The sequence below is a fragment of the Colletotrichum navitas genome, assembly GCF_030913465.1.
Source record: "Colletotrichum navitas strain CBS 125086 chromosome Unknown LY79scaffold_32, whole genome shotgun sequence".
NCBI lineage: Eukaryota > Fungi > Ascomycota > Sordariomycetes > Glomerellales > Glomerellaceae > Colletotrichum > Colletotrichum navitas.
Genome location: NW_026850578.1, coordinates 338,857 through 349,629, shown reverse-complemented (window position 1 = coordinate 349,629; position 10,773 = coordinate 338,857). Strand labels below are relative to the sequence as shown.

The 10,773-nt window shown below is 58.5% G+C and overlaps 5 protein-coding genes across 5 annotated transcripts; 2 read left to right on the top strand and 3 right to left on the bottom strand.

The window, feature by feature from the left end:
- Positions 1-9: 9 nt before the first annotated feature.
- Positions 10-952, top strand: LY79DRAFT_516298 (PHB depolymerase family esterase; the record flags this gene model as incomplete). The annotated part of the gene is made up of 2 exons (XM_060554805.1): positions 10-435; positions 509-952. 2 exons carry the CDS (start codon positions 10-12, stop codon positions 950-952), a joined length of 870 nt encoding a protein of 289 aa, XP_060413864.1.
- Positions 953-1,967: 1,015 nt separating this feature from the next.
- On the bottom strand, positions 1,968-3,154 carry LY79DRAFT_580076 (family 10 glycosyl hydrolase; the record flags this gene model as incomplete). Its single annotated transcript, XM_060560069.1, has 3 exons — positions 1,968-2,263; positions 2,371-2,605; positions 2,693-3,154. 3 exons carry the CDS (start codon positions 3,152-3,154, stop codon positions 1,968-1,970), a joined length of 993 nt encoding a protein of 330 aa, XP_060413863.1.
- A 1,240-nt stretch (positions 3,155-4,394) lies between these two features.
- On the bottom strand, positions 4,395-5,666 carry LY79DRAFT_670058 (kinetochore complex Sim4 subunit Fta1-domain-containing protein; the record flags this gene model as incomplete). The annotated part of the gene is made up of 1 exon (XM_060563731.1): positions 4,395-5,666. One exon carries the CDS (start codon positions 5,664-5,666, stop codon positions 4,395-4,397), a length of 1,272 nt encoding a protein of 423 aa, XP_060413862.1.
- A 551-nt stretch (positions 5,667-6,217) lies between these two features.
- Positions 6,218-7,841, bottom strand: LY79DRAFT_555138 (siroheme synthase domain-containing protein). Its single transcript, XM_060557902.1, has 3 exons — positions 7,430-7,841; positions 6,862-7,343; positions 6,218-6,803 (listed from the first exon to the last, which is right to left on the bottom strand). The coding sequence occupies exons 1-3, from the start codon at positions 7,736-7,738 to the stop codon at positions 6,608-6,610; spliced, it is 987 nt and encodes a 328-aa protein (XP_060413861.1). The 5' UTR covers positions 7,739-7,841; the 3' UTR covers positions 6,218-6,607.
- Positions 7,842-7,936: 95 nt separating this feature from the next.
- On the top strand, positions 7,937-10,586 carry LY79DRAFT_555132 (FYVE zinc finger protein). Its single transcript, XM_060557901.1, has 4 exons — positions 7,937-8,652; positions 8,710-8,732; positions 8,795-9,648; positions 9,700-10,586. The coding sequence occupies exons 1-4, from the start codon at positions 8,374-8,376 to the stop codon at positions 10,563-10,565; spliced, it is 2,022 nt and encodes a 673-aa protein (XP_060413860.1). The 5' UTR covers positions 7,937-8,373; the 3' UTR covers positions 10,566-10,586.
- Positions 10,587-10,773: the final 187 nt, after the last annotated feature.

Below are 10,773 nucleotides of genomic sequence, written 5' to 3'. Positions count from 1 at the left end.
CAGCGAGCCATGAAGTTCAGCACGATCCTCTCGGCCATAGGGCTGGCCGTCTGCGCCGGCGCCGCTTCGCTGCAGCAGGTCACCAACTTCGGCTCGAACCCCAGCGGCGCCAAGATGTACATCTACGTCCCGGACAAGCTGGCGGCCAACCCTCCCATCGTCGTGGCGATCCACTACTGCAGCGGAACGGCCCAGGCGTACTTCACCGGCAGCCCCTACAAGGGCCTCGCCGACCAGAAGGGCTTCATCGTCATCTACCCCGAGTCGCCGTACTCCGGCACCTGCTGGGACGTCTCGTCCAGGGCGACCCTCACCCACGAGGGCGGGGGCAACAGCAACTCCATCGCCAACATGGTCAAGTACACTTTGAACAAGTACAACGGCAACAAGGCCAAGGTCTTTGTGACGGGCTCCTCGTCCGGAGCCATGATGACGGTAAGCACCGCCGCCGCCGCCGCCGCCGCCGCCGCCGGCTCTCTGTGGTTAATGTCCGCTAACGAACCGGCAGAACGTCATGGCCGCCACGTACCCCGACCTCTTCGCCGCCGGCATCGTCTACATGGGCGTCCCCGCCGGCTGCTTCTTCACCAACTCGGTCAACGGCTGGAACAGCACCTGCTCGCAGGGCAAGTCCATATCCACGCCGCAGCGCTGGGCGCAGTGGGTGCACGACGCCTACCCCAGCTACTCGGGCTCCCGCCCCCGCATGCAGATCTACCACGGCAGCGCCGACGCCACGCTCAACTCGGCCAACTACAAGGAGGAGGTCAAGCAGTGGTCCGGCGTCTTCGGCTACAACCCGGACAAGCCCGTCACGTCCTCCCAGAACGCGCCCGTGGCCAACTACCGCACCGACGTGTTCGGCGACCACCTCACGGGTATCTGGGCCAACGGCCTCGGGCACAATGTTCCGATCCGGGGCGCCGACGACATGAAGTTTTTTGGGTTGTAAAGGCGGGGGGGGGGGGGGGGGGGCAGAGCGGATATCATGTCGGGTTCTTCTTGTGCATATTTGATCTTGAACATACTGGGCTTGTCTCACGTCAGGTCCACGACGACACATATAAGCTAGCTTTCTACCCTTTGGCAGGCCGCTAGGGTCAGCGTATACTATCTAAGCATGTGAATCATACTCGCAGCGCACGGGGGGGTCTAGGCTCCCCAAGACGAAAACTAGTGGCACGCTATTGACACGACTAAATGCCCCTCTCCGGTCGTCTTATCCGAGGATAGCGCTGGGTTTGGCCATGAAGGCTTGTATACACGCAAGGGTGTGAGCAGGGGATCAATATGCAAACGCTGCCTGGTCTCTGGCCGCTGCCCCAACGTGGAAAAGCATATGCATACAAGTCGAAGTCCAGACAGCAAAAAGGGAGACGACTTTCCGAAACTCGGGGTCTAGCAACAACCGCTTGCTCCATGACAGGAATCCCAAACGCAGCTTAGCTGAGCAGCTCCGAGGAATACGTAGAGTCGACTCTGAGGCATTGATCAGTGTCTGTAAGATAAAAAAAAGTCTGGGCTTTGCGAGCACCGGCGGCGGGATTGCATCGCTCGAACTCTTAAACGACGATAGACATGGATGACGTCAACACTCGACGGGCAGCACAAGCGCAGGGTGTTAAATGAAGCGTAATGGGTAACAGAGTCGGGGGGTTTACCCAGAAGGGACTTTGAAAATGGGCTTATATCACCGAGGGACATAGTACATCGAGCGAGGCATAGACGTAGAAGCACAAGGGGTGAGGAAGCAAATTTGGTTTTCCATTTCGTCGTCATATGTACGGCACAAAAGCCAAAAAAAGTGTTCAAGTTATATATACCAAGAATTCAGCCCCGGGCACCAAATGGGAGGACACCCGAGGGCTTTTCGATCAGCCACACCTCCTTTTTCTTTCCGCACGGGGCCTCTCCGACCACAGAGCCTGGAGGAACGGCACACGCCTCCTTCCCGCCCCAGGGCCTCTTTACTGCAGAGCCGAGACGACGGCGTTGTAAGCAGCCTTGGGGTTCCAGTTGGCGTCGAAGAGGAGCGGGTTGTTCTGCGCGCGCCAGCTGTCGGGGTCGCGCACGCCCCAGACGGTGATGCCGACGCACTGCGGCACCTGCAGACAGGCGCGGGTGACGGCCGAGTAGTCGTTGGAGCTGGCGCCGACGATGTCGAGCTCGGTGATGGCGACCTCCTTGACGCCGCTGCCGGCGAGCGTCTGTAGCGCGCCGAGGGCGTTGCCGCCCTGGTTCGCCTGGAGATGGGCCTGGGAGCCTGTTTCGCTCGTCAGCCTTTGCCCGTTTCCTGCCCCTCTAATCTTGTGAAAGCGGTACGGGAGAGGTGGAGGGGAGGGGAGGCGACAGAGGGGACGCCGGACTTACCAATGCCATCAATGGGGATGCCCTGGCCGATCCACTGCTTGACCTTGCGGGCCATGGCCTGCGTCTTGGCGTAGCTGGCCTGGTCAAGGTTGTAGTCGTTGATGTACAACTTGGCGTTGGGATCGGCGGCGCGGGCGGCGCGGAAGGCGATGCCGACAAAGTCCTCGCCCAGGACCTGGGAGAAGACGGACGAGCGGAGGTTGCCGCTCTCGTCAAAGATCTCGTTTACGACGTCCTACGCAGCATAATCAGAAAACAGGGCTTCTCCTAGCAGCGGCACCTTATATCCCAAGAGGGCCCGGGGAACAAAAGACAAACTCACCCAGGCGTAGATCTTGCCCTTGTACCGGCCAGCAACAGCGCTAATGTGGTCCTGGATGGTCTTGGTAAGGGTAGCCTTGTCCCTGATGTTCTGGACGTAACTAGCAAGCTGGGAGTGCCAGACCAGAGTGTGGCCGCGGATTAGCTTGCCGTTCTGCTGGGCGAAGTTGACGAGGTAGTCCGCTCCCGCCCAGTTGTATTGGCCGCTGCTTGGGTGGATCTGATCCCACTTCATCGAGTTCTCGGGCGTGAGCTGGCCAAAGTCGGCGTTGATGATGGCGGCGTTCTTGCCGCTAGTCAGCCGGCCCTGGTCGCTGCATGTGCCAAAGTACTTCTTGCCCTTGGCCTTGATGAGCCGGTCGACGCTCTGCGCGGCCTGGCGCTGCTCGAGGCCCCCTTCAAGCGGGGCCGCGAGGACAGTGATGGGCGCCAGCAGGCAGACGAGGCTCATGGAGAACTTCATGGCGAGGACACTGGGGGTTTGGGCTGAGGTTGGCTGATGGGACAAAAGTGCGTGAAAGAGTAAGTGGATTGGCTTTGGTCGCTGAAGAACAAGCCTCTGCCAAGAACCGACGATTGTGCCAAACCTCGGGCAGCCTTTATATGAGTTCGGAAACCACCTCGCAAGCAAATGCGGAGGTTCTATAGCCCATAACAGGAGAAACGCAAGAACAACCTCGAATGACGGATCCATCCCTCCATGCGATACATCATCTCGACCATAGTTTTTCCGTCCTCTAAACATGGCTCAAGACGAAGTGAGGCGTTCGCACTCATACAGACAAGGATCGCAGCCCGCTGTGGAAGTCGGACTTCGGTGGTAACAGCCCGTGATGGCACACAAAGGTACCCTGGATCAGCCCAGGGGTCCCCGGTTCAGGTACCGGCAAATTGGCAACAAAGCCGTCAACGTCCCCAGTTTGCGGAAGAATAAGCACGAGGGGGGCCCGGCGGCCGGCTGAATGCTGAACGGGTTCGCCCTTTGGGCCAAATGCGACAGCGACATTAGCCAGATGAGTTTCTCCGAATGCGCTGGCCTGGTCAAAGGATAACCATGTGGATTTCAGATAGATTGCGAGCTCTGTGTAAGAAAGGCTTACAACAATGGCCATTGGGCTGGGATCCGAGTGTCGCGAACGCGCGAATTATCCGAGCCTGTAAATGCTCTCCTCCCCCTCCCCAGCTGCCGAACCAACGTTTGTGACAACGTCAGGGGAACGACTAATGCAACGTACATCAAGGCATCGCCCCGTGTGACGTGCATTTAAACCTATTCTTCCGTGTCTGTGACAGACAGAAATTAGATGACTGTCCCTTGTGCGAGCGTCGTCGACTGGATTTGCTTGCTCACCTCCCACTTCACCCACTGGCTAAGTGCTGTGTCAGATGACCAGATCGCTGGACGAATCCCGGACAAACAAGCACCAATCGGATAACTCGTCTAACCATGCGGCCAAGCAGGGACCGATTCCTGATCGGGCATCGCGCACCGGCATTGAGGCAGCCATTTCTGCGCCAATACCTGCGGTCCGTTTACAGTGTTGTATTCCGCTTGGCCGAGGAACAGTGTGTGGTTGGGGCTTGTAGAGTGTGGCCAACTCTCTGTTCTGCCGCCATGTCGCTTATCCAGCTGGGAATGTTCGACAGATTCGTATTGTGCAGCTCGACCATGATTGTCGTTTTTCGATTCTTACACAAGAAACTCAAGATACGGCGCTGTCGATGAGGTCTCCGATAAGGTTCTTGATGGGTTTGTACACTTGGTCATCGTCGTCGGTGCCAGGCGGTGAAAACACCTTGACTCGTCCCTCCGAGAGCACAAATCCGCCGCAAGCGACCTTGGTGACCCTCACCCCAGGATGGAAGAGGTTCAGGGCGAGATGTTTGTCCAAGTAGGCACTCAGGGCGCGCAGGAACGGCTCCGGCTTTTCGCCGTTGCCCTTTTCGACCCATCCCCAACCCTCGTCGGCCTTGCCACCAGCCAGTCGCTTTCTCTTTCTCTGATCGCCCTCGTATCCTTGGCTGCTTGATTTCCGCTTGCTAGTTTCCGCAGGGTTTGTGACACCCTGGCCTTCTTTGACGAACCTCCGTAGCTCCTCGGCCGGAATGATGACATCTATGGACTTGATCCCTAGCCCTTCCAAATGCTGTTCCTCGTTGCCCTCGGACATGTTGGGAGGTGGTACGTAGAAACCCAAAGTCAAGACCATGTCTTTGGCCAACGGGCCTTGCGAGGGGAGCCCAGCGTCCTGGATCCACCTCTCCCACGCAGAGGTGAGGCTCTTTGTGCCGAGGCGCATAGAACTGATGCGGCAATCGAAGGTGCTTGAGAGGAAGTCCACGATGAGGCTTTTCAGGGGCGCCGGCATGCGCAAGAGGAGCAAAGGCAGATTCAGAAAGTAGTTGCCCTCATCCGAGCTGTCATTGCTGAGCAATCCGGGTATCTCAAGTTTGTTGGCAGCCAGTCCGTCCTGTCGCGTATCTTTTGTTTTGTCGGAGAGTGCAGGCAGCAGCACAGCCGTACATAGCGCGTTCTCGTATTTGATCTCGAACACCAGGCCCCTCTTCTTGAGGTCCGTATTGCTGCCCGCCACGTCGCCGCCTAAGTCTTGGCTGAGGTCTGCATCTGCATCGATTGCGCCGCCGAGCAGGGCACCAAGACCGACCCAGCGGATGCCGACCCTCTCGAGGGGCCCGGCGCGTCCAAGTGAGCTGTCGCTACCTTCCAGACCCACTTGCACGCCTCTCACGACGTCTCCCACGAGCGTGTCGCGCAAGCGTTGCGAGAGCGTCTGTAAACGGGGAAAGGTGAGGGCGTTGGCGCCGACGTAGAGTGGTGATGCGCGATGGGTGGAGAAGGTGGTGTTGAAGAAGGGCGGCGGCGGCTCACGATCATCGAGGGAAGAGGGAGACGGACTCTCGGGCTGCGGTCCGGGCTCGACCTCTGAGGCGCGTTTGCGACCGCGCGGAGGCATCGCGGTGTCTTGCGTGGCAACTCAGCTCGACAGATTTCACAGTAATTGTTGGAAGATGTGGCTGGTTTTGCGCAGGAGCGTGTGGTGATTGAGGCGAAGCTTTGACGCGTACTGGCTCTGTAGCCGACGGTTCAGAAGGGCGGGAAATGGTCAGGTCGAGTTTCTGGGCGAGGAATACGCGTCGTATCGAGGATTAATAGGGCGATTTGATGGTGCGCGGCGCAGAACAGGGCGGGTTGTTGATTGTCAAAGGTAGAGATGGATGTGAAGATGGGAAATGTGTAAGTTTGAGAGCGGAAGTGGCGCCAGCTGGCAGATGCTCAGTTGGCAGTAGCACTCGACGGGACCGGCCCCCGGCAAGGATCCACACACCCCTCCGGAGCCGGCACCGTATTGCCGGCGATTGAATGTCACTCGGACCAAATGCGCCGGTATCCTCATGCATTATGGATACGTCGCCGGTGAGGGGTGTGAGAGGGGGGGCGGAAACTAGCGCATCACGATTGAGAGTCATCTATGATCTATGACACTCGCGATCTGTATTTCCAGTATCAGGGTATATTATTGACGCTGTCGGTCTAGCTCCGATGTCGGAATCCATGCTCATGTCACATTTCGTATTTTACATTTCCGCGGTGGAGTAGTAGAGTACGAGTCATAATGGGGAGCTTGATGATGTGTCACACAGCATCAGCGTCAGGTATTCCCTCATGTTTGATCCCAAGCCCATCATAAGTGTCTGGGCATGCCATAATGCGCCGGGTGTTTTTTATATATATACATCATACAGAACCGCTTTTGAAGCCTTGATATGCCGCCAACGAAAAACATCTAGAGAGCCCCCAAGGAGAATCGACGCCGAGATAAATACCGCTTAAAAACACCCATATCCGTTCGTAGATACCGTATGTGCAGTTGTATTTCGTGTTATGGTCCGTGTCTTAAACACCAACGCAGAAGCCGAATGAGCCGTCAAACACTTCGTTGACGTTGAAGCCGGGGTTTGCTCTCATGGAAAAGAGATCGTCAATGGTGGGAACCTGGTTGCTCTCGTAATACTTGAGGAGGTTCTCCATGTCCTCGTCGGTGAGATCACAGAACTCATTCCAGTCGTATTTGTTGCTGACTTTGATCATCCTGCCAACTGTCAGTATGGCTCAAGACGGGTTTTCAGCGAGCAGGGAAGGTGACGCACCATCCCATCCGCTTGGGGCTCGCCTCAGGATCGGGAACCATCTTGCGCAACTTGGCGCGTAGGGTGCCAATGGCCTCGATGGCGTTGCCGGCGTTCTTGGGGAGCGACTTGGCGATGTGCCGGCGGATAATAGCGGCCAGCCTGGGTCCCTTGCCGTTGGTGCTGACCATGATCTGCAGCGGGCCGTCACGGTGGACGCTGCCGAAGTAGAAGTCGCATTCCGGGGGCACGTCGGCAATGTTGGCGGGTATCCTGCGCTCCTTGCACAGCTTCCAGATGGTTGTGGAGGCGGCTGGGTCGTCAATTGCGACGAGAACCATGTCTGCGCCGTCGAGATCGGTCGGTTCGAAGAGGCGATCGACATGGGTGACTTGGGCGCGCTCGACTCGGTGGGCTACCTCGGGGTTGAGACCGGAAGCCGGGCAGACAACGGTAACTTTGGCGTCGGCGTCGAGACAGTTGAGAATACGGCCGGCAGCGACCTGTGATTAGGGAGATAATCAGCATCGGAAGCGAGCCTCATCGCAGAGTCGGGGGAGGGGGGATGATAGAAGCACCGGTCACGTACCTCGCCGCCACCGACGACCAAGACCTTCTTGTCTTTGATCCGCCAGGCCAGAATGAGACTCCCGCCGCCCCGGACCTCGGGGAACTTGTTCGTCTTTGTCTTTTCGGCCATGATGTGGTACAAGGGGGGAAGTTTGGTCGAATATGCACAAGTCGAGTCGATGACGGACTTTTTTATTTGGAGGAGCACCGATAGAGGTAAAGGTATCCGTAGAGGTAGGTACCTATGTACAGCGGTGGGCGATAAGAAGTAAACGCGGCCGATAAGGCTGGAACCCCTACAAGAGGAGGGGCGCACTGACGATGTCATGGCGGTCTGCGCAATAGAGAGATACCTCTGTTTGGGTGTATCTATATAATGATAATTATGTACTTATGTATCTGGCGGCACGGAAGCTGCCCCGCCTCTACCCAGTCTGTGGGTCTTGTTCCCCATCTCTCTCGCCTAGCGTGCACTTTAGCGCACCCTCCAAGCGTCTAATGCCGCCGAAAGCGCTGCTCTCCCAGCCCCTGTTCCTGCTGGTGCTTCTGGTGCTGCTGCTGTTGGTGCTCCCCAGCAGGGAATGGCCCTGGCGGGCTACGCGCGGGAACATGCAACTCTGGAACCTGAACTGGAACCCGACCAACCAACCAACCAACCAACCCAGCACTACCTTCTACCACAGAGGACGAACCACCTCCACCACTACCACCACGACATCGCAGACCTACTACCTGTACTTCGTAGAGTAAGAAGGACTGGCATCTTCCATCTCCGACCGATCCGATCCGCTCGTCGCGTGCAGTTCAGGCCCTCCGTCCCCGTCCTTTCACGATCTTCCTCACCGCGGTTTGCCATTCTCCCCGAGCCCGAGCCCCCGGTCTTATCCTCACCGCCCACTTGGACCGCCGATCATCGTCGCCCTTCCTATTTGATGGTCTCGTAGCTATCGCCTCACTTTCACCATGTCCGGCCGCAAGCTGGGAGGCGGCCGCATCTTGGGCAGCGGTAAGGGCCTCGCCCCTCCAGCGCCTCCCGCCGTCCAGGGCCATCGACGAACCCCGAGTCCCTTTGCTCCCTCCGAAAGCACCCTGTCCATCAACTCGTCCTCGGCCTCTCCACCAGTCTCGAGCCCCCTGCCCGAATTTGCCCAGGATCTTGCCTCAAACGTCAGCCTCGGCGGGCCCTCGAACACTGCCGCCCAGAGCTCCAAGCTGGTCTGCCCCATATGCGACGACGAGATGGTCAGTCTGCCTGCCGCCTTCCCCGTTGTCTTGACCTTTGCTGACACCCGCGAGTAGTTGACCTTGCTTCAACTAAACAGGTGAAGACTGCCGACCATCTTGCCGACGCTGAACTCTAGTCTCTGACACACCCCCTTCTCAGACACATCGACGACAACCATCAAGAATTGCCCGAGGTCGAGCAGGATGAAGTCCGCACCTGGTTCGACAAGCAGGTCCTCAAGGCGAAGCGCTTCCAGCCGCTATCTATCATCAACCAGAAACTCCGAGGCCTCGACGTCTTCGAATCAAACGAGTCCATGCCCATTGCCGCGCCCACAGTGACCAAACTGGTCGAAGGCCCTATAGACCCCGACGAGCTCATCACCAGGTCGCATTGGCAGCGCCAGACGAGCAACGACCGATGCACCGATCCCACGTGCCCCAAGGGACTGGGTGCCGTCAATGGAAGCATAAACTGCCGTAACTGCGGGAGGCTTTTCTGCGAGGAACACACCATGTACCAGATGAGGCTTTCGAGGGCCGCAAAGCACGACCCTGTGCGCGGCTACTGGGTCAGAGTGTGCGAAACGTGCTACAAGTCGAGGGACGGCTACAACGACCACAACGGCGTTCTGGTTGACCACACGTCGGCCTTTACGGACATCCGGCGCAAGAGGGTCGAGAGGCAGAACCTCGAAGTGGCGAGGCTGGAAAAGCGTTTGACCAAGCTGACGCAGCTGCTTGCGAACGCGCCGCAAGATGTCACAGCCAACGGCGGCGGGAACCTGCTCGCACCCGTAGCCACGCTAACCGGCCAAAAGAACCAACGGAAGCTGTTGGAGCAGTCGGTCGTGACCTGGGAAGACGACGCTTCCGTCACGCAGTGCCCGTTCTGCCAGCAAGAGTTCGGATCCTGGACGTTTAGAAGACACCACTGCCGGATATGCGGCCGCGTGGTTTGCGCCGATCCGCTTACAGGCTGCTCGAGTGAAGTGGGCTTGAGCATAGCCAATCGTGAGTCTCATCCTGGGGGGCCATCGGGAGCACCGAGCTTAACAGTCCCAGCAACGAGCCCGGCAACGGAAAAGCCCCCGACGGCAGCGCAGCCCGGCCAGCTCAGTATCGACGTCCGCATGTGCCGGGAGTGCAACCACACGATATTTTCGAAGCGCGACTTCGCGGCGACCTTGTCCTACAAGCCGCCAGACCAACGCGCCTACGAGACGCTCCGTCAGTTCGAACGCGGCATTCGCCAGCTCATGCCCATATTCCAGCGGACCCTGCTGGCACTGCAGCCAGAATCCGAGGATGGGTCAGAACTTTCGAGGCCGCCACCGACCCACGCCCAGATCCAAGAGGCGTCCAAAATACGCAAACGCCTCACTGATGCCTTTACAAAGTACGACGCGGCCGCGCGCCGTCTGCGCGATATGAAGACGACATCCAAGACCCAGCTCCGCCTGCAGCAGGCCGTCTACGCCGCCGCCTCGTCGTTTCTGCACACGCACATGTTGACGCTCAAATCTGTCCCGCAAATCCTCCGGTCCCGGTCGTCCCAGGCATCGCGCCTCCGGACGCTCCAGTCGGGCAGCGTCAACGGGTCGTCATCCTCCCTGCACCTGTCGCCCCTCCGCAACCAGGAGCTCGCCGAGTCGGAAACGGCGAGCCAGGCCAGCGAGACCAGCACCGCCGTGTCGGCGCTCGAGACGGAGGAAAAGGAGGCCCGCGAGCGGCTGGTGGTCCTCGAGGAGCAGCGCTTCATGGTGCAGCAGATGGTGGACAACGCACGGGACGCCCGGCGGTTCGAGGAGGTCAGCGCGCTGACGCGCAACGTGGAGGAGCTCGACAGGGAGATCGAAAAGGCAAAGAAGAACGTCGGCGGCGTCGAGCAACGGTGGGAGGGTCTATACGCGTCCGGCCTGGCGCGGTGAGTAAGCGGCAGAAAGGGGAGAGGGGGGGGGGGGGGCAGCCATCATAAATGTATCAACATTCTCGGCGCAACAGCATTGCAAGGCGTTCAAGGACAATAAGGGGGGGGATGATGGAATTTGCACGCGGGGATTCCCGGCTTTCCCTTACGGCGGGCGGCAGGCGAAGCGTTCAACGTTTTGACGGCATGCCTTTCTTTCTTTATTTATC